We start from the raw sequence: 23748 nt of genomic DNA on the forward strand, positions 1-23748 counted from the left end.
TTGCTGACCTCCCAGCCTCCTGTCTCTCTCCATTCCAGTCCATACTTCACTCTTCTTCCTGGAGCATTTTTCTACAAAAATGTTCAGGATTTATCACCCCGGTCCTCCAAAACCTACAGTTGTAGCCCCTCCACCTCCACATCAAACAAAAACTCCTCACCATTGGCTTTAAAGCACTCTACCACCTTGCCCCCTCGTACTTCACCTTACTCCTCTCCTACAAGCCAGCCTGCACTCTTTGCTCCTCTAATGCCAACCTTCTCACTGTGCCTCAATCTCGCCTATCTCGCCACCGACCCTAGCCCACGTCCTGCCTCTGGCCTAGAATGCCCTCCCTCCTCAAATCTGACAGCCAGTTACCCTCCTCCCACCCCTGCTTCATGGCCTTATTGAGGGCATATCTCCTCCAGGAAGCCTTCCTAGACTAAGCCCCTCCTTTCCTCTTCTCCTACTCCCTTCTGTGTCACCCTGACTTGCTCCCTCTGTTCTTCCCCCTTCCCAGCCCCACAGCACTTAAGTACATATCCGTAATTCATTTATCTGTAACGATGCCTGTCTCCACCCACATCAGACTGTAAGCTCACTGTGGGCAGAGAATGTGTCTGTTTATTGTTCGTTCATTCATTCAATCGTACTTACTGAGCACTTACTGTGTGCAGATCACTGTTCTAAGCACTTGGAAAGTAAAATTCGGCAACAAATAGACAATCCCTATCCAGCAACGGGGAGACAGGCAACAAAACAAAACAAGTAAACAGGCATCAATAGCGTCAATATAAATAAATAGAATTATAGATATATACACATCATTAATAAAATAAATAGAATAATAAATATGTACATATATACACAAATGCTGTGGGGCGGGGAAGGGGGTAGAGCAGAGGGAAGGAGTAGGGGGAATGGGGAGGGGAGGAGGAGCAGAGGGAAAGGGAGGGCTCAGTCTGGGAAGGCCTCCTGGAGGAGGTGAGCTCTCAGGAAGGCTTTGAAGAGGGGAAGAGAGTTAGTTTGGCCGATGTGAGGAGGGAGGGCATTACAGGTCAGTGGTAGGACACGGGCCAGGAGTCGACGGTGGGACAGGCGAGAAGGAGGCACTGTGAGGTTAGCGGCAGAGGAGCGGAATGTACGGGGTGGGCTGTAGAAGGAGAGAAAGGAGGTGAGGTAGGAGGGGGCCAGGTGATGGAGATCTTTGAAGCCAAGAGTGAGGAGTTTTTGCTTCATGAGAAGGTTGATAGGCAACCACTGGAGGTTTTTGAGGAGGGGAGTGACGTGCCCAGAGCGTTTCTGTCGAAAGATAATCCAGGCAGCGGAGTGAAGTATAGACTGAAGCGGGGAGAGACAGGAGGATGGGAGATCAGAGAGGAGGCCGATGCGATAATCCAGTCGGGATAGGATGAGAGATTGTACCAGCACGGTAGCAGTTTGGATGGAGAGGAAAGGGCGGATCTTGGCAATGCTGAGAAGGTGAGACCGGCAGGTTTGGGTGACGGATTGGATGTGTGGGGTGAGAGAGCGGAGTCAAGGATGACACCAAGGTTGCGGGCTTGTGTGACGGGAAGGACGGTCGTGCCGTCCACAGTGGTGGGAAAGTCAGGGAGAGAGCAGGGTTTGGGAGGGAAGATAAGGAGCTCAGTCTTGGACACGTTGAGTTTGAGGTGGCGGGAGGACATCCAGGTGGAGATGTCCTGAAGGCAGGTGGAGATATGAGCCCGGAGGGAGGGAGAGAGAACGGGGGAGGAGATGTAGATTTGGGTATCATCCGTGCAGAGATGAGAGTTCATTCATTCATTCATTCATTCAATAGTATTTATTGAGCGCTTACTATGTGCAGAGCACTGTACTAAGCGCTTGGAATGAACAAGTCGGCAACAGATAGAGACGGTCCCTGCCGTTTGACGGGCTTACGGTCTGATCGGGGGAGACGGACAGACGAGAACGATGGCGATAAATAGAGTCGAGGGGAAGAACATCTCGTAAAAACGATGGCAACTAAATAGAATCGAGACGATGTACATCTCATTAACAAAATAAATAGGGTAATGAAAATATATACAGTTGAGCGGACGAGTACAGTGCTGAGGGGATGGGAAGGGAGAGGGGGAGGAGCAGAGGGAGATGGGGGGAAAAGAGGGTTAAGCTGCGGAGAGGTGAAGGGGGGTGGTAGAGGGAGTAGAGGGAGAAGAGGAGCTCAGTCTGGGAAGGCCTCTCGGAGGAGGTGAGTTTTAAGTAGGGTTTTGAAGAGGGGAAGAGAATCAGTTTGGCGGAGGTGAGGAGGGAGGGCGTTCCGGGACCGCGGGAGGACGTGGCCCAGGGGTCGACGGTGGGATAGGAAGCCGCGGGAGCGAATGAGTTCACCAAGAGAGTGAGTTTTGTTGTACTGTAATCTCCCAAATGCTTAGAACAGTGCTCTGAGCACAGTAAGCGCTCGATAAATACAATAAGTTACAGGTAGGGGAAAGCAATAGGGTGTAAAGATATGTACTTGAGGGCTACACCCCGGGTGGGGATCGCGGGGGTACTCAAGTGCTTCGCTATTGTGGAGGGGCCGAAGTAGCAGTAATGGGGGAAATAGGATGGGGCGGTGAGAGATTGATCAGAGGAGTCCCCCTAGGGGAGGTGTGATTTCAGAAAGGTCTTGAAGAGCAGTAGTTGCCAGATGTGCGGGGAGAGGGAACTGCGGGCAGGAGGGAGATCGCGAGCGAGAGTTCGGCAGCGAGAGAGACGGGAACAAGGCGCGGCGACTAAATTAGCTTTGAGTGGGGCAAAGAGTGCGAGCTGGGGTGTAGTGGGAGAGGAGCAAGGATAAGTAAGGGGGAGAGAGAGCTGATCGAGTGGCAATTCTTTCGCACAGCTTCCGGGTGCCCAAGTCCCGACGCCCGGAGACTATAGAGAAGCAGCGTGGCTCAGCTGAAAGAGCCCGGGCTTGGGAGTCCGAGGTCATGGGTTCGAATCCCGGCTCTGCCACTTGTCAGCTGGGTGACCGCGGGCGAGTCACTTCACTTCTCTGTGCCTCAGTGACCTCATCTGCAAAATGGGGATGAAGACTGTGAGCCTCACGTGGGACAACCCGATTCCCCTGTATCTCCCCCAGCGCTTAGGACAGTGCTCCGCACCTAGTAAGTGCGGGGGAACAAATACCAACATTATCATTATCTCGCAGCGGAGTGTTAATCAATTTCACGAATTCAAATTTGACGGCTAAGTGGGGGAATGTCATCCTAGCAACAGGATCAGCTAGCTCAATCCACCACCGGGGGGCTGCAATACAAAACTGAACATATTTTCATTACCCTATTTATTCTGTTAATGAGATGTGCATCACCTTGATTCTATTTATTTGCTATTGTTTTAATGAGATGTTCCTCCCCTCGATCCTATTTATTGCTATTGTTCTTGTCTGTCTCCCCCGATCAGACTGTCAGCCCGTCAAAGGGCAGGGACCGTCTCTGTCTGTTACCGATTTGTCCATTCCAAGCGCTTAGTACAGTGCTCTGCACATAGTAAGCGCTCAATAAATACTATTGAATGAATGAATGAATGAAAACTGGCGTCCCTGACGACCAAACAGCCAGCAGCCGTTGCTAAGGGGAAGCGGCGGGGGGGCGGGGGAGGCGGAGCACTCGGCCTACTGGAAAGATGGCCGCCGGGGGCCTCAGGCCAGCATTGGCCTCATTCAGCCGCTAAAGGGAAAGCTTGCCCCCCGTAGCCAAGCTTGGGGGCGGGGGAGGATGACTCCCCAGAGGATAATTACGTCCGTGGCGGGCTCCGGTTGGCCGACGAGGCCCGCCCCCTGCCCACAGACGAGATGGCGCCTCGCCGTTTCGCAGGCCTCCGCCAGGCCGCTCGCCCTTCCGGCTCCGTCGCCCACAGTGAAGATGGCCGCGGTGGAGAAGCGGCGCCCCGCCGCGCCGGTTGCCGGTTATCCGGAGGCGAACCGAGCGGCGCCGGGCCGGGGGCCCGCGGCGGAGAGCGAGGATGAGTTTCTGCGCCACAGCGGGGTGACGGACATGCTGCGGGCGGCGCTGCTGAAGGTGCTGGAGGCACGGCCCGAGGAGCCGCTCCCTTTCTTGGCCCGTTACTTCGAAAACCTGGGCCTGAGCTCGCTGGCCTACGGGGGGGTCGGGGAGCCCGCGGGGCAGCTCCTCGCCCCCCAGCAACGCATCGGCTGGGCCCTGTGGCACCTGCGGCTGGCTCACCACTCCCAGAGGTGCGGACGGGACGGGACGGGAGGAGAGGAGAGGGGCCGGGAGGGGCCGGGCCGCCGGGACTTCGGTTCCCGGCAGGCATCGCGCGGGGCCTCTCGTGTACCGCCGTGAGCGAATCGCCCCGTTGCAGGCTGGGCCGCGTAGTCTTCGCCCGTTGGCCCGTGCTTAGTACAGTGACTGGCACATTGAAGCCATCGGGCCACCTGCGGCGGTCCATCGAGCGCTTGCTGTCTGCAGGGACAGCGGGAAGTGGGAAGAGCACGGGCCTCGGTTCTAATCCTGGCACATTCGTTCGTTCATTCAGTCGTACTTATTGAGCGCTTACTGTGTGCAGAGCACTACTAAGAGCTTGGAAAGTACAGTACAGCAATAAAGAGAGACAGTCCCTGCCCACAACGGGCTCACAGTCTAGAGGGAGGGAGACAGACAACAATACAAGTACAACAGGCATCAATATAAATAAAATTGTACATATATACATAAGTGCTGTGGGACGGGGAGAGAGGGGAAGAGCTAGGGGAGCGAGTCATGGTAACGTGGAAGGGAGTGGGAGCTGAGGAAAAGTGGGGCTTAGTCTGGGAAGGCCTTCTGGAGGTGGTGTGCCTTCGGTGGGGCTTTGAAGGGGGGAAGAGTGATTGTCAGGCAGATTTGAGAAGATGAGGAGCTCAGTCTTGCTCATGTTGAGTTTTAGGTGGCGGGCCGACATCCAGGCGGAGACGTCCCGGAGGCAGGAGGAGATGCGAGCCTGAAGGGAGGGGGAGAGGACAGGGGCGGAGATGTAGATCTGCGTGTCATCTGCGTAGAGATGGTAGTCAAAGCCGTGAGAGCGAATGAGTTCACCGAGGGAGTGAGTGTAAATGGAGAACAGAAGAGGGCCAAGAACTGACCCTTGAGGAACTCCAACAGTTAAAGGATGGGAGGGGGAGGAGGCTCCAGCGTAGGAGACCGAGAATGATCGGCCAGAGAGGTAAGAGGAGAACCAGGAGAGGACAGAGTCCGTGAAGCCAAGGTGAGATAAGGTATGGAGGAGGAGGGGATGGTCGACAGTGTCAAAGGCAGCAGAGAGGTCAAGGAGGATCAGAATCCGGTCCGCTCCCAGACTTCTCCATCACCGTGGATGGCACGACCATCCTTCCCGTCCCGCAGGCCCGCAATCTCGGTGTCATCCTTGACTCGTCCCTCTCGTTCACCCCACACATCCTATCCGTTACCAAGACCTGCCGGTTTCACCTCTACAATATCGCCAAGATCCGCCCTTTCCTCTCCACCCAAACGGCTACCTTACTATTGCGGGTTCTCGTTATATCCCGGCTAGACTACTGTGTCAGCCTTCTCTCTGACCTCCCTTCCTCCTCTCTCGCCCCGCTCCGGTCTATTCTTCACTCCGCTGCCCGGCTCATCTTCCTGCAGAAACGATCTGGGCATGTCACTCCCCTTCTTAAACAACTCCAGTGGTTGCCTATCGACCTCCGCTCCAAACAAAAACTCCTCACTCTAGGCTTCAAGGCTCTCCATCACCTCGCCCCTTCCTACCTCTCCTCCCTTCTCTCTTTCTACCGCCCACCCCGCACGCTCCGCTCCTCTGCCGCCCACCTCCTCACCGTCCCTCGGTCTCGCCTATCCCGCCGTCGACCCCTGGGTCACGTCCTCCCGCGGTCCTGGAACGCCTCCCTCTTCACCTCCGCCAAACTGATTTCTCTTCCCTCTTCAAAACCTTACTTAAAAATCACCTCCTCCAAGAGGCCTTCCCAGACTGAGCTCCTCTTCCCCCTCTACTCCCTCTGCCATCCCCCCTTTACCTCTCCGCAGCTAAAGCCTCATTTTCCCCTTTTCCCTCTGCTCCTCCACCTCTCCCTTCCCATCCCCACGGCACTGTACTCGTCCGCTCAACTGTATATATTTTCGTTACCCTATTTATTTTGTTAATGAATTGTACATCGCCTCGATTCTATTTAGTTGCCATCGGTTTTTACGAGATGTTCTTCCCCTTGACGCTGTTTAGTGCCATTGTTCTTGTCTGTCCGTCTCCCCCGATTAGACTGTAAGCCTGTCAAACGGCAGGGACTGTCTCTATCTGTTGCCGACCTGTTCATCCCAAGCGCTTAGTACAGTGCTCTGCACATAGTAAGCGCTCAATAAATACTATTGAATGAATGAATGAATGAATTTGAGGAGGGAGGGCGTTCCAGGCCAGAGGTGGGACGTGGGCCGGGGGGTCGGCAGGGAGACAGGCAAGATCGAGGCACAGTGAGAAGGTTAGCACCAGAGGAGTGGAGTGTGTGATCTGGGATGTAGAAGGAGGGAGCGAGGTGATAAAGAGCTTTAAAGCCAATAGTGAGGAGTTTTTGTTGGATACGGAGATGGATAGGCAACCTCTGGAGATTTTTGAGGAGGGGCTCGACGTGCCCTGAACGTTTCTGTAGAAAGATAGTCAGGGCAGCGGAGTAAAGTACGGATTAAAGTGGGGAGAGGCAGGAGATTGGACGGTCAGAAAGGAGGCCGATGCAGTAATCTAGGCGGGATGGGCTGAGTGATTGTACTGATGTGGTAGCGGTTTGGATGGAGAGGAAAGGGCGGATCTTGGTGACGTGAAGGTGAGACGTGAAAGGATTTGGTGACGGATTGGCCATGTGGATTGAATGAGAGAGCGGGGTCATGGATGACGCCAAGGTTACGGGATTGTGAGACGGGAAGGACGGTTATGCCATTTTACAGTGAAGGGAAAGTTTGGGAGAGGACAGGTGTTTGGGAGGGAAGATAAGGAGCTCTGTTTTGGACATATTGAGTTTGAGGTGGCGGGAGGACATCCAAGTAGAGATGTCCTTACCTTAAGGCAGGTAAGCGCTTAACAAATACCATTTAAAAAAAACAAACCGACAACAAAAAAACTCCACAGTCCCTGCCCACAAGCATCTTACAGTCCAGAGGGGGAGACAGACATTAAAATCAACTACGGATATGGTCAAAAGTGCTGTGGGGCTGAGGGTGGGGTGACTATCGGTGCCTAAAGGGCACAGATCTAACTGCATAGGTGAAGCAGAAAGGATAGGGAGTAGGGGAAATGAGGTACTTAGTTGGGGAAAGCCTCTTGGAGGAGGTGCAACCATAATAATGTTTGTGGTATTTAAGTGCTTACTATGTGCCAAGCACTGTATTAAGCGCTGGAGCAGATATGAGATGACCAGATCCCACCCGGGGCTCATATTCTAAGTAGGAAGGAGTACAGGTATTGAATCCCCATTTTCCAGATGAGGATAGTATTTGTTAAGCGCTTACTATGTGCCAAACACTGTTCTAAGCGCTGGGGTAGATACAAGGTAATCACATTGTCCCACGTGAGGCTCACAGTCTTAATCCCCATTTGAGGGATGAGGTAACTGAGGCCCGGAGAAGTGAAGCGACTTGCCCAAAGTCACACAGCTGACAAATGGAGGAGCTGGGACTAGAACCCACAACCTCTGACTCCCAAGCCCATGCTCTTTCCTCTAAGCCACTCTGCTTCTAATCCCAGTTCCGCCAACTGCTTGTTGTGTGACCTCGGTCAGGTCGCTTAACTTCTCTGTGCTTCAGTTCTCCTATTCTCTCTCCTACTTAGACTGTGAGCTCCATATGGGACAGGGAGTGTGTGGCCAACCTAATTACCTTGTATCTACCCCGGTGCTTAGAGCGGCGTTTGACACGTAATAGTAAGGGCTTAACAAATTCCATTAATAAAAAAAATAATAAATGTACCCTTGAATATGTTAAGAGCCAAGGGTGGGTGTTGGATTGACATGATTTGCATCGGGAGGGCTTCCTGGAAGGGATGGGATTTAGAGAGGGCTTTGAAAATGGGGAAAGCCCTAGCCTGCCGGATTTGGAGGAAGGAAGGGGTTCCGGGCAGGGGAGTAGGTGTGAGTGAAGGGTTGGAGGCGGGAGAGTCGAGAGCGAAGTCCAGTAAAAAGGCGAGCTGAGGAGTAGCTGATAGGTAAAATGGGGAAAAGCCGGTGGAGAGCTTGAAGCCAATGGTAAGGAGTTTTTGCTTGAGGCTGAAGGAAATGGGGAGCCATTGGAAGTTTTTGAGGGAGGGAAGGGGGAAAGGTGGTGGCTACCAACTCTACAGTACAGAGCTCGGCACACAGTAAGTGCTCTAAAAATGGCCTCGATGGGTTGATTTACTTCTAGCGAAGTGAAAGTCAGTCGACGGTATCTATTGAGTGTTTACTGTGTGCAGAGTGCTGTACGAAGCACTTGGGAAAGTACAGTACGGCAGAATTGATAGACACGATCCCTGACCTCAAAGAGCTACCTTCTTGTGGCACCTCTTCCTCGTCCCCCACTCCCACCTCCCTCCCGCCTCGTCCCAGGTAATAATAATTATGGAATTTGTGAAGCGCTTACGATGTGCCAGGCACTGTACTAATTGCTGGGGGAGGTACAAGCAAATCAGGTTGGACCCAGTCTCTGTCCCACGTGGGCCTCACAGTCTCAATCCCTATTTTACAGATGAGGTAACTGAGGCCCGGAGAAGTGAAGCGACTTGCCCAGAGTCACACAGCAGACAAGTGGCTGAGCTGAGATAAGAACCCATGACCTGACTCCCTGGCCCGTGCTCCATCAGTACGTGGCTTCAGAAAAGCTTCTACAGACCAGTCTCAGCTTTAGACCCAACTGGTCTCCGGAGGCTGTGCCTTAAATCATTCATTCAGTCGTATTTATTGAGTGCTTACCGTGTGCAAAGTACTGTACTAAGCGGTTGGGAGAATACAGTATAACAATAAACAGACACATTCCCTGGCCACAACAAGCTCAGAGTGTTGTGAGTCGGAACCTGTTTCCCGTTAGGAACGATGCCATAAAGGGTGGGGCGGGGATAGGTTCCCGAACCAACAATAATAGTGATAATTGTGATGTTTAAGCACGTAACATGTGCCAAGCACTGTACTAAATGCTGGGGTAGGTCCAATATAAGCAGATGGGTCACAGCTCTTATCCCACATGGGGCTCATAGTCTAATAGGGAGGGAGAGCAGGGGACAGCGTGGCCTAGTGGAAAGAGCACGGGCCTGGGAGTCGGGAGATCTACGTTCTAATCCCAGCTCTGCCACTTGTCTCCTTTGTGACCTTGGGCAAATCACTTCACTTCTGTGGGCCTCGGTTTTCTCACCTGTAAAAATGGGCATTATTCGTTCAGTCGTATTCATTGAGCGCTTACGGTGTGCACAGCACTGTACTAAGGGCTTGGAATGTACAGTTCGGCAACAGAGACAATCCCTGCCCAACAACGGGCTCACAGTCTAAAAGGGGGAGACAGCAAAACAAAACAAGTAGTCAGGCATCAATACCATCAAAATCAATCAATAAATAGAATCATAGATTTATACACAACATTAATAAAATAGAGTAATAATTATACAAATATACACAAGTGCTGTGGGGAGGGGAAGGGGGTAGAGCAGAGGGAGAGAGGAGGAGGAATGGGGAGGGGAGGAGGAGCAGAGGGAAAGGGAGGGCTCAGTCTGGGAAGGCCTCCTGGAGGAGGTGAGCTCTCAGAGGAGCTTTGAAGAGGGGAAGAGCGTTAGTTTGGCGGATGTGAGGAGGGAGGGCATTCCAGGTCAGTGGTAGGACACGGGCCGGGGGTCGACTGCGGGACAGGCGAGAACGAGGCATCGTGAGGAGGTTAGCGGCAGAGGAGCGGAGTGTACTGGGCGGGCTGTAGAAGGAGAGAAGGGAGGTGAGGTGGGAGGGGGCCAGGTGATGGAGAGCTTTGAAGCCAAGAGTGAGGAGTTTTTGCTTCATGGGAAGGTTGACGGGCAACCACTGGAGGTTTTTGAGGAGGGGCTTGACATACCCAGAGCGTTTCTGTAGAAAGATAATCCAGGCAGCGGAGTGAAGTATAGAACGGAGCGGGGAGAGACAGAAGGATGGGAGATCAGAGAGGAGGCCGATGCGGTAATCCAGTCGGGATAGGATGAGAGATTGTACCAGCAAGGTAGCAGTTTGGATGGAGAGGAGAGGACGGATCTTGGTGATTAACTTCTTGTTCTCCCTTCTGCCTAGACTGTGAGCCCCACGTGAGACAAGGACTATATCTGATCTACCCCAGTGCTTAGTACAGTGCTTGCAAGGCAAGTAGTAAGGGCTTAACAACTGTTAGGAAAAGCAGTACGGTTTAGCCGATAGAGCACGGGCCTGGGAGTCAGAAGGTTTTGGGTTCTAATCCCGGCTCCGCCACGTATCTGCTGCATGACTTTGGGCAAGTCACTTAACTTTTCTGTGCCTCAGTTACCTCATCTGTAAAATAGGGATTAAGACTGTGAGCCCCGTGGGGGACAGGGACTGTATTCAACCCAATTTGCCTGTACCTACCCCACTGCTTATTTCGGTGCCTGGCACATAGTAAGCACTTAACAAATACCACACTTAGTAGTAGTAGTAGTATTAATAATAATAAATACTGCAGTTAATTAGCAGGTATCTATCTTGTCCCCACTGTGCAAATGAGGAAACCAAGGGACAGAGAAGTGCAGCGACTTGCCCAAGGTCAACAGGGCGGCCAGGTGGCAAAGCCGGGATTAGAATCCAGGTCTCATCAGTGATATTTATTGAGCTCTCACTATATGCAGAGCGCTGTACTAAGCGTTTGGGAGGGAACAGCACAACAGAGTTGATAGACACGTTCCCCATCCACAAGAAGCTGACAGTCTAGAGGGGGAGACGCACATTAAAAGAAATAAATAAATTACGGCTCGGTACATAAGTGGAGTGGGGCTGAGGGTGGGGCGCCTCTGCTTTTTCCACTAGGCCACACGACGAGGTTAGATGTGCCATTTTCCCCCAGATGACCCAGAATACTGTGCTGAGTCAATTACAGAAGAGCTCAGCAGGTTTGTCATCAGGTCCGAGTACTTTGCCATTTTGCGGGTCTCTGCCTTTTCGCCTATGATTTATTTTAATATCTGCCTCCCCCTCTAGACTGTAATTCATTCATTCAGTGATTCAGTCATATTTATTGAGCACTTACTGTGTGCAGAGCACTGTACTAAGCACTTGGGAGAGCACAAAATAACAAAATGCAGCATGGCTCAGTGGAAAAGAGCACGGGCTTTGGAGTCAGAGGTCATGAGTTCGAATCTCAGCTCTGCCATTTGTCAGCTGTGTGACTGTGGGCAAGTCACTTAACTTCTCTGTGCCTCAGTTACCTCATCTGTAAAATGGGGATTAAGACTGTGAGCCCCACGTGGGACAACCTGATTCCCCGTGTCTACCCCAGCGCTTAGAACAGTGCTCTGCACATAGTAAGCGCTTAACAAATACCAACATTATTATTAAAATAACCGACATTCCCTGCCCACAACGAGCTTACGGTCTAGAAGGGGAGACAGACAATACAAATAAATGACAGGGATGTAAGCACTGTGGGGCTGAATAAAGGAAGCAAGTCTACTTCCTTGTGTGCCTCAGTTAGAGAAGCAGCGTGGCTCAGTGGAAAGAGCACGGGCTTTGGAGTCAGAGATCATGGGTTCGAATCCCGGCTCGGCCACTTGTCAGCTGTGTGACTTTGGGCAAGTCACTTAACTTCTCGGTGCCTCAGTTACCTCATCTGTAAAATGAGGATTAAGACTGTGAGCCCCACGTGGGACACCTGATTCCCCTGTGTCTACCCCAGCGCTTAGAACAGTGCTCGGCACATAGTAAGCGCTTAACAAATACCAACATTATTTATTATTATTAAGTCAGGGCGGCGCAGAAGGGAATGGGGAAGAGGAAAGGATGGCTTAGTCAGGGAAGGCCTCTTGGAGGAGATGTGCCTACAGAACACCCTCGTCTTACTGGTTCACCATCTACAGGGTTCCGAGATTACCCGAGAATTGTGGGGCTTTGCCCATGTCCTGCTGGCGAGCCAGAACTGCTGCGGGAATCACACGCCCCGCTGGCTGGAACAGGCCAAAGAGCACCCCACCGAGCCCAGAGCAGAGATCACCGAGCACTGAGAACGCCACACTCTCCGCCTGTACAAGCGAGGGAGGGACCCGAGTCAGGACTGTAAGCTTCTGGTAGGCAGGGATCCTGTCTACTAACTCTACTGTGTAGTAATAATAATAATAATGAGGAGGATGAACAATTATGATATCTGTTAAGCACTTACTATGCGCCAGGCACCGTACTAAGCGCTGGGATGGATGCAAGCAATTTGGCTTGAACACAGTCCCCTTCCCCACGTGGGGCTCAAAGTCTCGATCCTCATTTTTACAGATGAGGTAACTGAGGCCCAGAGAAGTGAAGTGACTCACCCAAGGTCACGCAGAAGACAGGTGGCAGAGCAGAGATTAGAACCTGTGACCTTCCGACTCCCGGGCTCATGCTCTATCCACTAAGCTGTGTTGTACTTTCCCAAGTGCTTATTCCACTGCTCTGCCCACAGTAATCACTCATTAAGTACCACTGTTAAACATAACTATATTCTCGTACGTCTGTCGGGTTCCAGAGGTTCCAGGGTAGGGTAGCTGACTTGAATTTCTTCAGTAGTAAATCGACCCTTTGATGGAATTTATCGATCGCTTACCAGGTGCAGAGCACTGTACTAGGCACTTGGGAGAGCCGGTAGGCACGATCCCTTCCCCCGTGGCCCTGCCTTCCGCGGCTTTTAAAATTGTTTTTTTCACTTCTCCAGGGCTGCCGGGTGCCTGCACCCCTGGAGCTAGTGCTTTAAAGGAGGCTAGCGGTGTAAAGCCATAACTGATTTGTTGTCAAGCCGCAATGCCGTCCATTTACAAACGTCAATGGGGTTCGTCATCACTTGAAACTACTTAAGGGTTCGGCTTTTCTGGGCTCCTGCATCTGCTCAGGAACTGCGGCCCATTTGGGACCATCCCTCTCCCTTGCTCTCTCCTGACACCCCCCCCCCCCCCAAAAAAACCCGCCTCCATCCCAATCCTGCCTCTCCCCACCCCCACCCCTCGGCCCCAGAAGGGTTCATTCCCATTTCCACGAGCAAAGCCCAAATCTCTCTATGAACATCCACCCCCCTGTTTCCCCCCTCTCCCACCACTTGATCCAAGAGCGGTCGCCGTGGTTACAGATCCGGGCTGCCGAACGTTTCCCCGCTCGGTACATTTCCACACCAGGGCGTCGGCGGAGCGTGCGCCGCCTTAGCTTCAAGTGTGTAGAGAACAAGATGCTCAGGGTGGAGGCCTTTCCCTGTGACTCACTCCCCGCAGCATGCAGGCATTGAGCACTGGGGTCCGTCTGCAACCCCCCTGATGGTGTCGTTGGGTGGGGGGGGGGAGCTGGTGAGGGATCTGGCAGTGAGAACGGAGGAAGGACGGTTTTACACTGGGGCCTGCCCTCCCGGTCTGAGTCCTGGCCACTTCCACCCTCAGCTGGGATGGGGAGAGAGGATCAGAAGTCCGGGCCCTGGGGTGGGATAGAGCAGGGCCAGAAAGAGAGGGAGGGGGAATGGGGCTAGGAGAGAAGGGAAGGGCATGCGCCAGTGCTCTGGCGGCGGAGGACCGGAGCCCCATCCGACCTGGGTTGATGGGAGTTTCCAGCCCGGCTGAAATCCGCCGGCACGGCCATGCCAGAAACGGCCTCTCGTGGCCCATCGCTGGGCGGCCCGGTTGGGTTTGGCAGCCTCCTCCCCGAACTTCCGGGTCACTACCCTCGGCCCCGCGGCCCACACCCGGGGCCAGATGGGCCCACCTACCCTCTCCCAGCCAGGTGGCGAAACGTCTGGGCACTATGAATCAGCGTGCCTTCTCGGGCCAGGCCAGATCCTATGGAGTGGACAAACCATGGCTCTCCCCATTTCACACAGCCCTCCTAAAATGACATCGCCTCCAAGAGGCCTGCTATTGATGCCTGTTTACTTGTCTCGATGTCTGTCTCCCCCCTTCTAGACTGGAAGCCCGTTGTGGGCAGGGATTGTCTCTATTGCTGAATCGTACGCGCCAAGCGCTGAGTACAGTGCTCTGCACACAGTAAGTGCTCAGTAAATACGATCGAATGAATCTCATCTCCCCATACTATTCGACCTCCCTTCTGTGTCACCTGTGCTCTTGGGTCTGTACCCCTGAGCACTTGATATTCCCCTTCTTACTTCCATCTCCACAGCATTTATGTTCATATCCATATACTCTGCTGCTTCCCCTACCTGTAACTTATTTTACTATCTGTCTCCCCCTGTAGACCGTCAGCTCCTTGTGGGCAGGGATTGCGTATTATACGCTCCCAAGTGCTTAACACGGTGCTCGGCACCCAGAGCTCAATCGACCGACCGTATTTATCGATCTGGAATGCCCTCCCTCCTCACATCCGCCAAACTAGCTCTCTTCCCCTCTTCAAAGCCCTACTGAGAGCCCACCTCCTCCAGGAGGCCTTCCCAGACTGAGCCCCCCCTTTTTCCTCTGTTCCTCCTCCCCTCCCCATCGCCCCGACTCCCTCCCTCTGCGCTACCCCCTTCCCCTCCCCACGGCACTTGTGTATATTTGTACATATCACTCTATTTTATTAATGATGTGTATATATCTATAATTCTATTTATTTTGATGGTATAGATGTCCGTCTACTTGTTTTGTTTTGTGTCTGTCTCCCCCTTCTAGACTGTGAGCCCTTTGTTGGGTAGGGATTGTCTCTGTTGCCGAATTGTACTTTCCAAGCGCTTAGTACAGTGCCCTTCACACAGTAAGCACTCAATAAATACGACTGAATGAATTGAGCGCTTACCGTGTGTAGAGCACCGTACTAAGCACTTGGGAGAGTAAACCATAACAGAGGTGGTAGATACTTTCCCTGCCCACGAGCTTACATACGTCCGATTGATTGGAGTTTCAAAGCGGACTCTGACCCTAAGGTTTTTGGAGCAGACGGTACGTCTTGGGGTGGTTTGTAAATAATAATGTTGGTATTTAGATACAGGGTAATCAGGTTGTCCCAAATGAGGCTCACGGTCTTAATCCCCATTTTACAGATGAGGTAACTGAGTCACAGAGAAGTTAAATGACTTGCCCACAGTCACACAGCTGCCAAGTGGCAGAGCCGGGATTCAAACCCACAACCTCTGACGCCCAAACCCATGCTCTTTCCACTGAGCCACGCTGCTTCTCGAGCGTAGAGTCTGGAGCCACCTTCCAGACACGGAAGAGGCCGGGGGGGTGGGGGGGAGGGAGGGACACAGGACCCATCTGTAAAATCACGGGCTCCAGACTTCTGCCTGATTTAAAGGGAACAAAACCGGGAAAAGGAAGCAGCCGACCTCAAGGTCATGAGGGAACCTCGCCTCGTGGATGTCACTGCAGGAGGCTGAGCCGGTGCCGGCCCAGGAAGTGAGTCTGGGGAAGGGAGGGGACAGGGTTCAGTGGAAGGGAGCTAGCAAATTGAGGCAGCGTGGCCGAGTAGAAAGAGCACAGGCCTGGGAGTCAGAAGGACCTGGGCTCTAATCCCAGCTCTGCCACTTGTCTGCTCCGTGACCTTGGGCGAGTCACTTGGCTTCTCTGGGCCTGAGTTACCTCCTTCGCCAGATGGGGATTAAGACTGTGAGCCCCACGTGAAGCAGCGTGGCTCAGTGGTAAGAGCCCGGGCTTGGGAGTCAGAGGTCATGGGTTCAAATCCCGCCTCTGCCACTTGTCAGCTGTGTGACTGTGGACAAGTCACTTCACTTCTCTGTGCCTCAGTTACCTCATCTGTAAAATGGGGATTAACTGTGAGCCTCACGTGGAACAACCTGATTACCCTGTATCTACCCCAGCGCTTAGAACAGTGCTCTGCACATAGTGAGCGCTTAACAAATACCGACATTATTATTATTATTCTCTGTGCCTCAGTTACCTCATCTGTAAAATGGGGATTAACTGTGAGCCTCACGTGGGACAACCTGATTACCCTGTATCTCCCCCAGTGCTTAGAACAGTGCTCTGAACATAGTAAGCGCTTAACAAATACCAACATTATTATTATTATTATTATTATGTGAGACATGGACTGTGTCCAACCTGATTAGCTTGTATCTACCCCAGCACTTCGTAAAGTGCCTGGCACAGACAAAGCACTTTACAAATACCATTAAAAAAAAAAAAGAGAGTTCCAGAGGGGAGAAGCAGCTGAGACACTAGGCAGGAGGTGGTTGGAAGAAGTCACCAATAGGACATGCCGGAGGAGAGAAGATAATTGGGGCAGCAACATGGTCTAGCGGATAGAGCACGGGCCTGGCAGTCAGAAGGCCATGGGTTCTAATCCCAGCCCCGTCACTTTCATTCATTCAATCGTATTTATTGAGCGCTTACTGTGTGCAGAGCACTGCACTAAGCGCTTGGAGAGAACAGTTCAGCAACAGAGACAATCCCTACCCAACAACGGGCTTGCGGTCCAGAAGGGGGGAGACAGACGTTAAAACAAGTAAACAGGCAAGTAAACATGTCCGCTGTGTGACCTTGGGCGAGTCACCTCACTTCTCTGTGCCTCAGTTATCTCATCTGTAAAATGGGGATTAAGACTGTGAGCCCCACATGGGATGTTGGACTGTGTCCAACTCAATTTGCTTGTATCCACCTCAGTGCTTGGTTGAGTACCTGGCACATATTAAACGTTTAACAAATACCACAATTACTGTGATCATTGTAGTCATTTTGGTATTGGTTAAGCGCTTACTATGTGCCAGCACTGTACTGAGCACTGGGGTAGATAAGATCAAATACAGCCCCTATCACACACGGGGCTCGCAGTCTAAGAGGGAAGGGAGAGCGGGCACTTTTATCCCCATTTCACAGATGAGGAAACAGAGACACAGAGAAATGAAGTGACTCGTTCAAGGTCACCCAGCAGCCCACTGGTGGAGCTGGGATTCGAACCCAGGTCTCCTGACTCCCTGGCCCGGGCTCTGTCCACTAGGCTGTGCTGCTTCTCTCTGTTTCGTCGGACTCAAAGCCAGCCCGAGAGAGCTGCACGGTGCCGTTCGTCCAGGGAATAAACGGAGTGACGTGTGTGGGCCGGGTGGGAGTGGAAGATTAGGGAGGTGAGGTGGGAAGGTTCCCACGTCCACCGATGACTCCTCCACCACCACCTCCCGGCCTAAAACCGATACCCGCACCTCGATGTCCCTCTGGGTTCCTCACCGTCGTCCGGCTCACACGTCCAATCAACTTGCAGGTCCTGCCGGTTCTTCCTCAGAAACGTTGTGTGGATCCGCCCACCCGGCTGCCACCCTGGTTCCGGCTCTTGTCATATCATGGGAAGCGGAGTGGCCTGCTGGATAGAGCCCGGTCCTGGGAGTCAGAGGTCCCGGGTTCTCATCCCGCCCCTGCCACTTGTCTGCCGGCTGCAGCAAATCGCTTCACTTCTCTGTGCCTCAGTTCTCTCATCTGCAATACCTGTTCTCCCTCCTATTTAGACCGTCGGCCCCACAGGGGACCTCTGATTATCTTGTATCTACCCCAGGGTTTAGATAGTGCTTGGGACGTAATAAGCGCTTAAATACCGCAATTATTATCGTTATGGCTAGACTGCTCTATCAGCCTGCCCCCTGGCCTCCCTGTCTTGAGACTCTACCCGCTTCAGTCCAGCCTCCACGCTGCCAACCAGATGGTCTTCTGGAAACAGTGTTTGGCACACAATCTCCCCAACCATTTGCCAATCACCCTCCTCATCAAGCACAGCCCCTGGCTGCTTTACGTTTTGACTGTCCTCACCCGCTACTCCACTTGTTCAAGCGCTTCCCCTGGCTTGGAACTCCCTCCCTCCCCACATTCAAACCCCTCCTGAAATCCCACCTCCTCCAACCACCCTTCCGCGACTCATCCCCAACCCCTCCGTGTCCCGTTGGTTCAACAGCCACCTCCCTTACTATCTCAACTGAACGTTTCATCTCTTTGTTATCATTTTGCTGTAAAGCTTTTTCTGCCCGTCTCCCTCGTTGGAGTATAAGCCCGTCGAGGGCAGGCAACATGTTTCGTGCTTCTCTGGCCCCTTCCTGAGTGCTCACTACAGTGTATTTCACTCACTGGGTGCTTAATAGCTACCAATACGACACCACTGGGGGCGGGGGTGACGGGCTCCGATTGGCGTCTTGAGGAGATGGTGAGCAACTGTGCAGAACTGACCCGTGACGGGGGAGTCTGGAAGCAAGGAGGCTGCTGCAGTCAGTAATCCAGCTGGGAGGTGACGAGGGCTTGGACCAGGCTGATGGCACTAAGAAGGGAAGAGGGGGCAGGAAGGGGCAGAACCATGAAATATCAGAGAGGAAGAACTGGTGGGGTTTAGAGACCACCTGAATTGGACGGGTAAATAGCCAAAAGGAGTCAGAGGTGACCCCAAGGCTGCAGGCTGGTGGGATGGGGAAGGGCTGGTGGCGCCGACTGCGATGGGAAAGCTGGGTGGGGGTGGGGGGAGGGAAGGTAGGGGGTCGGGCTGGTGACGGCTCCGTGGACGGTGGCAGCCAGACATCCAGGTGGGGATGGCCCGGAGGCAGGAGGTGATGGGGGCCGGAGAGGGCAGGAGAGAGGGGTCGGGGCTGGGGTCGCCTGCCCAGATGTAGGAGCTGGAGCCACCCAAGAGATCAGCCCCCCGAGAGGGTGGGTGCAGAGCCGGAAGCCTGGGGGACCCCTTCCCTCTCTGGCCCCAGTTAAAGGCGGAGGGGAGGGAGAGGAGGCTAAAAAGGAGCAGATGGAGAGGCAGGAAGCAGACCCAGGAGAGAACTGAGTCAGAGTGCCAGCATGTTCTTTTCAGCCGATACTGATGCTATTTTATTATCTGATGGAAACTCATTAATGCTGATTGCCAATAATGATTTTCCCTCAAGCTCGAACCTGTCTTTAGCTCTAGTAAAGTAATAATGTTGGTATTTGTTAAGCGCTTACTATGTGTACAGCACTGTTCTGAGCGCTGGGGTAGACACAGGGGAATCAGGTTGTCCCACGGGGGGCTCACAGTCTTAATCCCCATTTTACAGATGAGGGAACTGAGGCACCGAGAAGTGAAGTGACTTGCCCACCGTCACACAGCTGACAAGTGGCGGAGCTGGGATTCGAACTCATGACCCCTGACTCCAAAGCCCGTGCTCTTTCCACTGAGCCACGCTGCTTCTCTGTATTAGTACAAAATACTTTTGTACTAAGCGCTTGGGAAAGTATAGTAGAAACGCAAGGTGCACATTGCCTGTGCTCAAGGAGCTTCCACTCTAATGGGGGAGACAGACCCAGACAGATTTACAAATAGAGTAACCAGAATCAATGATTGACTGTACAATTGATGATGCATATTCACACAAGCGCAGGGGGAGAGTATAGGTAAAAATGTATACGTTAGGTTGCTGTTGAATAGAGATGACCTTTGTTTTTTGTTTTGTTTTTTTTTTACCGGTGCCAGACACTGTACTAAGCACTGGGGTAAATACAAGTTAATTAGGTTGGTCACAGCCCCTGTCCTACACAGGGCTCACAGTTTTAATTCCCATTAACTGAGGTACCGAGAAGTAGAGTGACTTGCCTAAGGTCATAGGGCAGACAAGTGGCGGAGGCAGGATTAGAACCCAGGTCTTTCCGACTCACAGGCCAATGCTCTTTCCATTAGGCCGTGCTGCTTCTCAGTTTGGGGTGGTTTACAGTTAATTGGGGAGGGCTTGCTGGAGGAGGTGAGATGTGGAATTTCTTACCTGGACCACACTCACCACGCAGGAGGGTCCTGAAAGCTCCTCAGGAAGTCAGTGATGACAGTAATAGTCATCATTATTATTATTGCGGTATTTAAGTGCTTACTATGAGACAAGCACTGTGCTGAGCACTGAGGGAGATGCAGGTTCATCAGGTCAGACACAGTCCGTCTCCCAGTCCCAATAGGAGGGAGGACAAGTAATGAATCTCCAATTTACAGATGAGGAAACTGAGGCCCAGTAAAGCGACTTCCCCAGAGTCACTCAGCGAGCAAGAAGCGGAGCTGGGATGAGAACCCAGGTCCTCTGACTCCCAGGCTTGGACTCTTTCTACTAGGCCACGCTTCTTCTCTGTTATCTCTGGACGGGATAGCGAACCCCAACTGATTCCAGGGCTGGTCCAGAGAGACCAAGTTCAAGGCACTGGCTGGTGGTGGGGAGGGCCACCACAGGTCAGTCAGTCGTATTTATTGAGCACCTACCGGGTGCAGAGCACTGTAATAAGCGCTTGGGAGAGTATAATATAACAGTAAACAGTACAGTGTTTACTACCGTGTTTAATACGGTGCTCTGCACATAGTAAGCGCTCAGTAAATACTATTGAATGAAGTAAACAGATACATTCCCTGCCCCCAACAAGCTTACGGTCTAGAGGGGCGAGGAGAGACAGACAGTAATATAAAGAAATAAATAGGTCTCTCTGGATGAGAGACACTGCCGCACATGGAGCGGGAAAAGCCGAGGATCCCCGGCTCGCAGACAGCGGGGAGTCCCGGGCGGTCAGGCCGAGCCAGGCCGGGTGCAGGGGCCCGTCGGTGGTTTGGGCCGGCCTGACGTGGGGGCCCAAGCCCAAGCGGCCTCCAGCTGGCTCTTCCCATTGTGGCGATCGCCTCCTCCCTCTCTGGTTGCAGTGGATGGGTGTTTGAGAGCAGCGGGGTCCCCCCTTCCCCACACCGCCTTTGGCCCGTTTCCCCGGGCGGCAACAGACAGGGAGGGTGTGTTGGCTCCCCCCCAACCCCCCTCCCCGAGGACGGAGGGGACCAGCAACACTTCGGTCGTCTGTCTCGATCGATCAGTGGTATTTATTGAGCGCTTACAGTGTGCAGAGCACCGTAGTAAGCACTTGGGAGAGTACGGTACAATAGGGTTAGCGGATACCCGCACCCTACCGAGCGCAGGGTCGGTCCCACTGGACCATCCCAGGCGCTTAGCCCAGGGCTCTACCCGCAGTAGGCGCTCGCTCGATACCATCGGCAATGATACCGGAGCTAGGAGAAGCCAGTCTCACTGCCCTTGAGCTTAGAGTTCATTCATTCATTCATTCATTCAATAGTATTTATTGAGCGCTTACTATGTGCAGAGCACTGTACTGAGCGCTTGGAATGTACAAATCGGTAACAGATAGAGACAGTCCCTGCCCTTTGACGGGCTTACGGTCTGATCGGGGGAGACAGACAGACAAGAACAATAGCGATAAATAGAATCGAGGGGATGAACATCTCATTAAAACAATAGCAAATAAATAGAATCAAGGTGATGTACATCTCATTAACAAAATAAATAGGGTAATGAAAATATATACAGTTGAGCCGACGAGTACAGTGCTGGGGGGAGGGGAAGGGAGGGGGGAGGAGCGGAGGGAAAGGGGGAAAAAGAGGGCTTAGCTGAGGGGAGGTGAAAGGGAGGGTGGGGGGGAGCAGAGGGAGCAGAGGGAAAAGGGGGAGCTCAGTCTGGGAAGGCCTCTTGGGGGAGGTGAGCTCTAAGTAGGGTTTTGAAGAGGGGAAGAGAATTAGTTTGGCGGAGGTGAGGAAGGAGGGCATTCCGGGACTGCGGGAGGACGTGGCCCGGGGGTCGACGGCGGGATAGGCGAGAACGGGGGACGGTGAGGAGGTGGCCTGCAGAGGAACGGAGCGTGCGGGGTGGACGGTAGAAAGAGAGAAGGGAGGAGAGGTAGGAGGGGGCAAGGTGATGGAGAGCCTCGAAGCCTAGAGTGAGAAGTTTTTGTTTCATGTGGAGGTCGATGGGCAACCACTGGAGGTTTTTAAGAAGGGGAGTGACACGCCCAGAGCGTTTCTGCAGGAAGATGAGCCGGGCAGCGGAGTGAAGAATAGACTGGAGCGGGGAGAGACGGGAGGAAGGGAGATCGGAGAGAAGGCTGACACAGTAATCCAGCCGGGATATTACGAGACCCCGTAACAGTAAGATAGCCGTTTGGGTGGAGAGGAAAGGGCGGATCTTGGCGATATTATAAAGGTGAGACCGGCAGGTTTTGGTGACAGATAGGATGTGTGGGGTGAACGAGAGAGCCGAGTCAAAGATGACACCGAGGTTGCGGGCCCGAGAGACGGGAAGGATGGTCGTACCGTCCACGGTGCTAGGGAAGTCAGGAAGAGGACAGGGCTTGGGAGGGTAGATGAGCTCAGTTTTGGCCATGTTGAGTTTTAGCTGGCGGGCAGACATCCAGGTAGAGACGTCTTGGAGGCAGGAGGAGATGCGAGCCTGAAGGGACGGGGAGAGGACAGGGGCAGAGATGTAGATCTGCGTGTCATCTGCATAGAGATGGTAGTCAAAGCCGTGAGAGCGAATGAGTTCACCGAGGGAGTGAGTGTAGATGGAGAACAGAAGAGGGCCAAGAACTGACCCTTGAGGAACCCCAACACTTAGAGGATGGGAGGGGGAGGAGGAGCCTGCGAAGGAGACCGAGAATGACCGGCCAGAGAGATAAGAGGCGAACCGGGAGAGGACGGAGTCCGTGAAGCCAAGGTGAGATAAGGTATGGAGGAGAAGATGATGGTCAGCAGTGTCAAAGGCAGCTGAGAGGTCAAGGAGGATTAGGATAGAATAGGAGCCATTGGATTTGGCAAGAAGGAGGTCATGGATGACCTCAGAGAGAGCAGTCTCGGTAGAGTGGAGGGGACGGAAGCCAGATCGGAGGGGGTCCAGGAGAGAATGGGAGTTAAGGAAGAGTTAGAGTTGATGATTGTCAGACGGTTTGGGGGAGAGGGCTCCAGCTAGCCGATGGCCCCAGGAGCGCGCTAACCCCCTTCTCGCGGCTCCCTGTCCCCGGCAGGACGGCCTTCAACAACAACGTCAGCGTGGCCTACGAGTGCCTGAGCGTGCGCGACTGGAAGAAGAAGCCGGGACTGGACGGGCGCACCTACAGCGAGCTGCTGAAACGGATCTGCCGGGACGGCCAGGCCCCCGACTGCATCGTGGCGCCGTTGCTAGACAAGATCCAGTGCCGGGACCACGAGGCGGTGCCCTTCGCCATCTTCCGATCCGGCATGCTCACCTGCTTCGTCCTCCTGGAGTTCCTGGCCCGGGCCGGAGCCCTCTACGCCGTCCTGGATGACTCGGGCCGGGCAGACCCCCAAGTGTGCCGGGCGGTGCTGGACACGCTGGAGGAGGCACTGGGTACCGGCAGCTTCTCGGTCCCGGTGCACTACCTGGAGGCCAGCTCCAAGCTGGGCCCGGACGCCCTGGCCGGGGCCATGGACAAGGCCCTGCTGGGCCCAAAGCGCCGCTCGGCCATGCCGCGGGACGAGTTCCTGGAGAAGGCCGCTGCCCTGTTCCTCGCCAAGGTCAGGCCCGTCGACTGACTCCGCCCGACTCCCGGACTGCCCAGTCCGGGTCGGGCGCTTGAGGCGGGGATCCGGGGCTCGTTGGGTGCCTGAGCGACGTGTCCCGCCCTACCTCAGCTCGTCAGTTGGCGGAGAGGGGAGGGCCATCAGCCCACTGCTCCCCGGCCCGCCCCCCCCCCCCCCCCCCCCCGGTCCTTACTCTCGGACGCTCCCGACTGGGGCTGACCTTGCAGGCCGTGGGGGGGGGTGGGATGGCTCCTTGGCGGAGCGGCCGGTGAAAGATTCCAGGGCGGCGGGAGTGCCACGGGGCACCCTCCTCATCTGGGTGGGGGCCCCGTCCCAGC

At 53.7% G+C, this 23748-nt stretch overlaps 1 protein-coding gene across 1 annotated transcript; it reads left to right on the plus strand.

Moving 5' to 3' along the window:
• Nucleotides 1-3618: 3618 nt before the first annotated feature.
• Nucleotides 3619-23574, plus strand: TPGS1 (tubulin polyglutamylase complex subunit 1). The gene is made up of 2 exons (XM_029050580.1): nucleotides 3619-4207; nucleotides 22894-23574. Exons 1-2 carry the CDS (start codon nucleotides 3729-3731, stop codon nucleotides 23420-23422), a joined length of 1008 nt encoding a protein of 335 aa, XP_028906413.1. The 5' UTR covers nucleotides 3619-3728; the 3' UTR covers nucleotides 23423-23574.
• The last annotated feature ends 174 nt before the right edge of the window (nucleotides 23575-23748 follow it).

The sequence above is a fragment of the Ornithorhynchus anatinus genome, chromosome X1 (genome assembly GCF_004115215.2).
Source record: "Ornithorhynchus anatinus isolate Pmale09 chromosome X1, mOrnAna1.pri.v4, whole genome shotgun sequence".
Lineage (NCBI taxonomy): Eukaryota > Metazoa > Chordata > Mammalia > Monotremata > Ornithorhynchidae > Ornithorhynchus > Ornithorhynchus anatinus.

Bases quoted from the DNA above. Each gene is read 5' to 3' on its own strand.
- TPGS1 (XM_029050580.1), top strand. From the start codon at position 3,729: ATGACTCCCCAGAGGATAATTACGTCCGTGGCGGGCTCCGGTTGGCCG. The intron at 4,208-22,893 runs GTGCGGACGGGA...TGTCCCCGGCAG, and splicing joins CTGGCTCACCACTCCCAGAG to GACGGCCTTCAACAACAACG.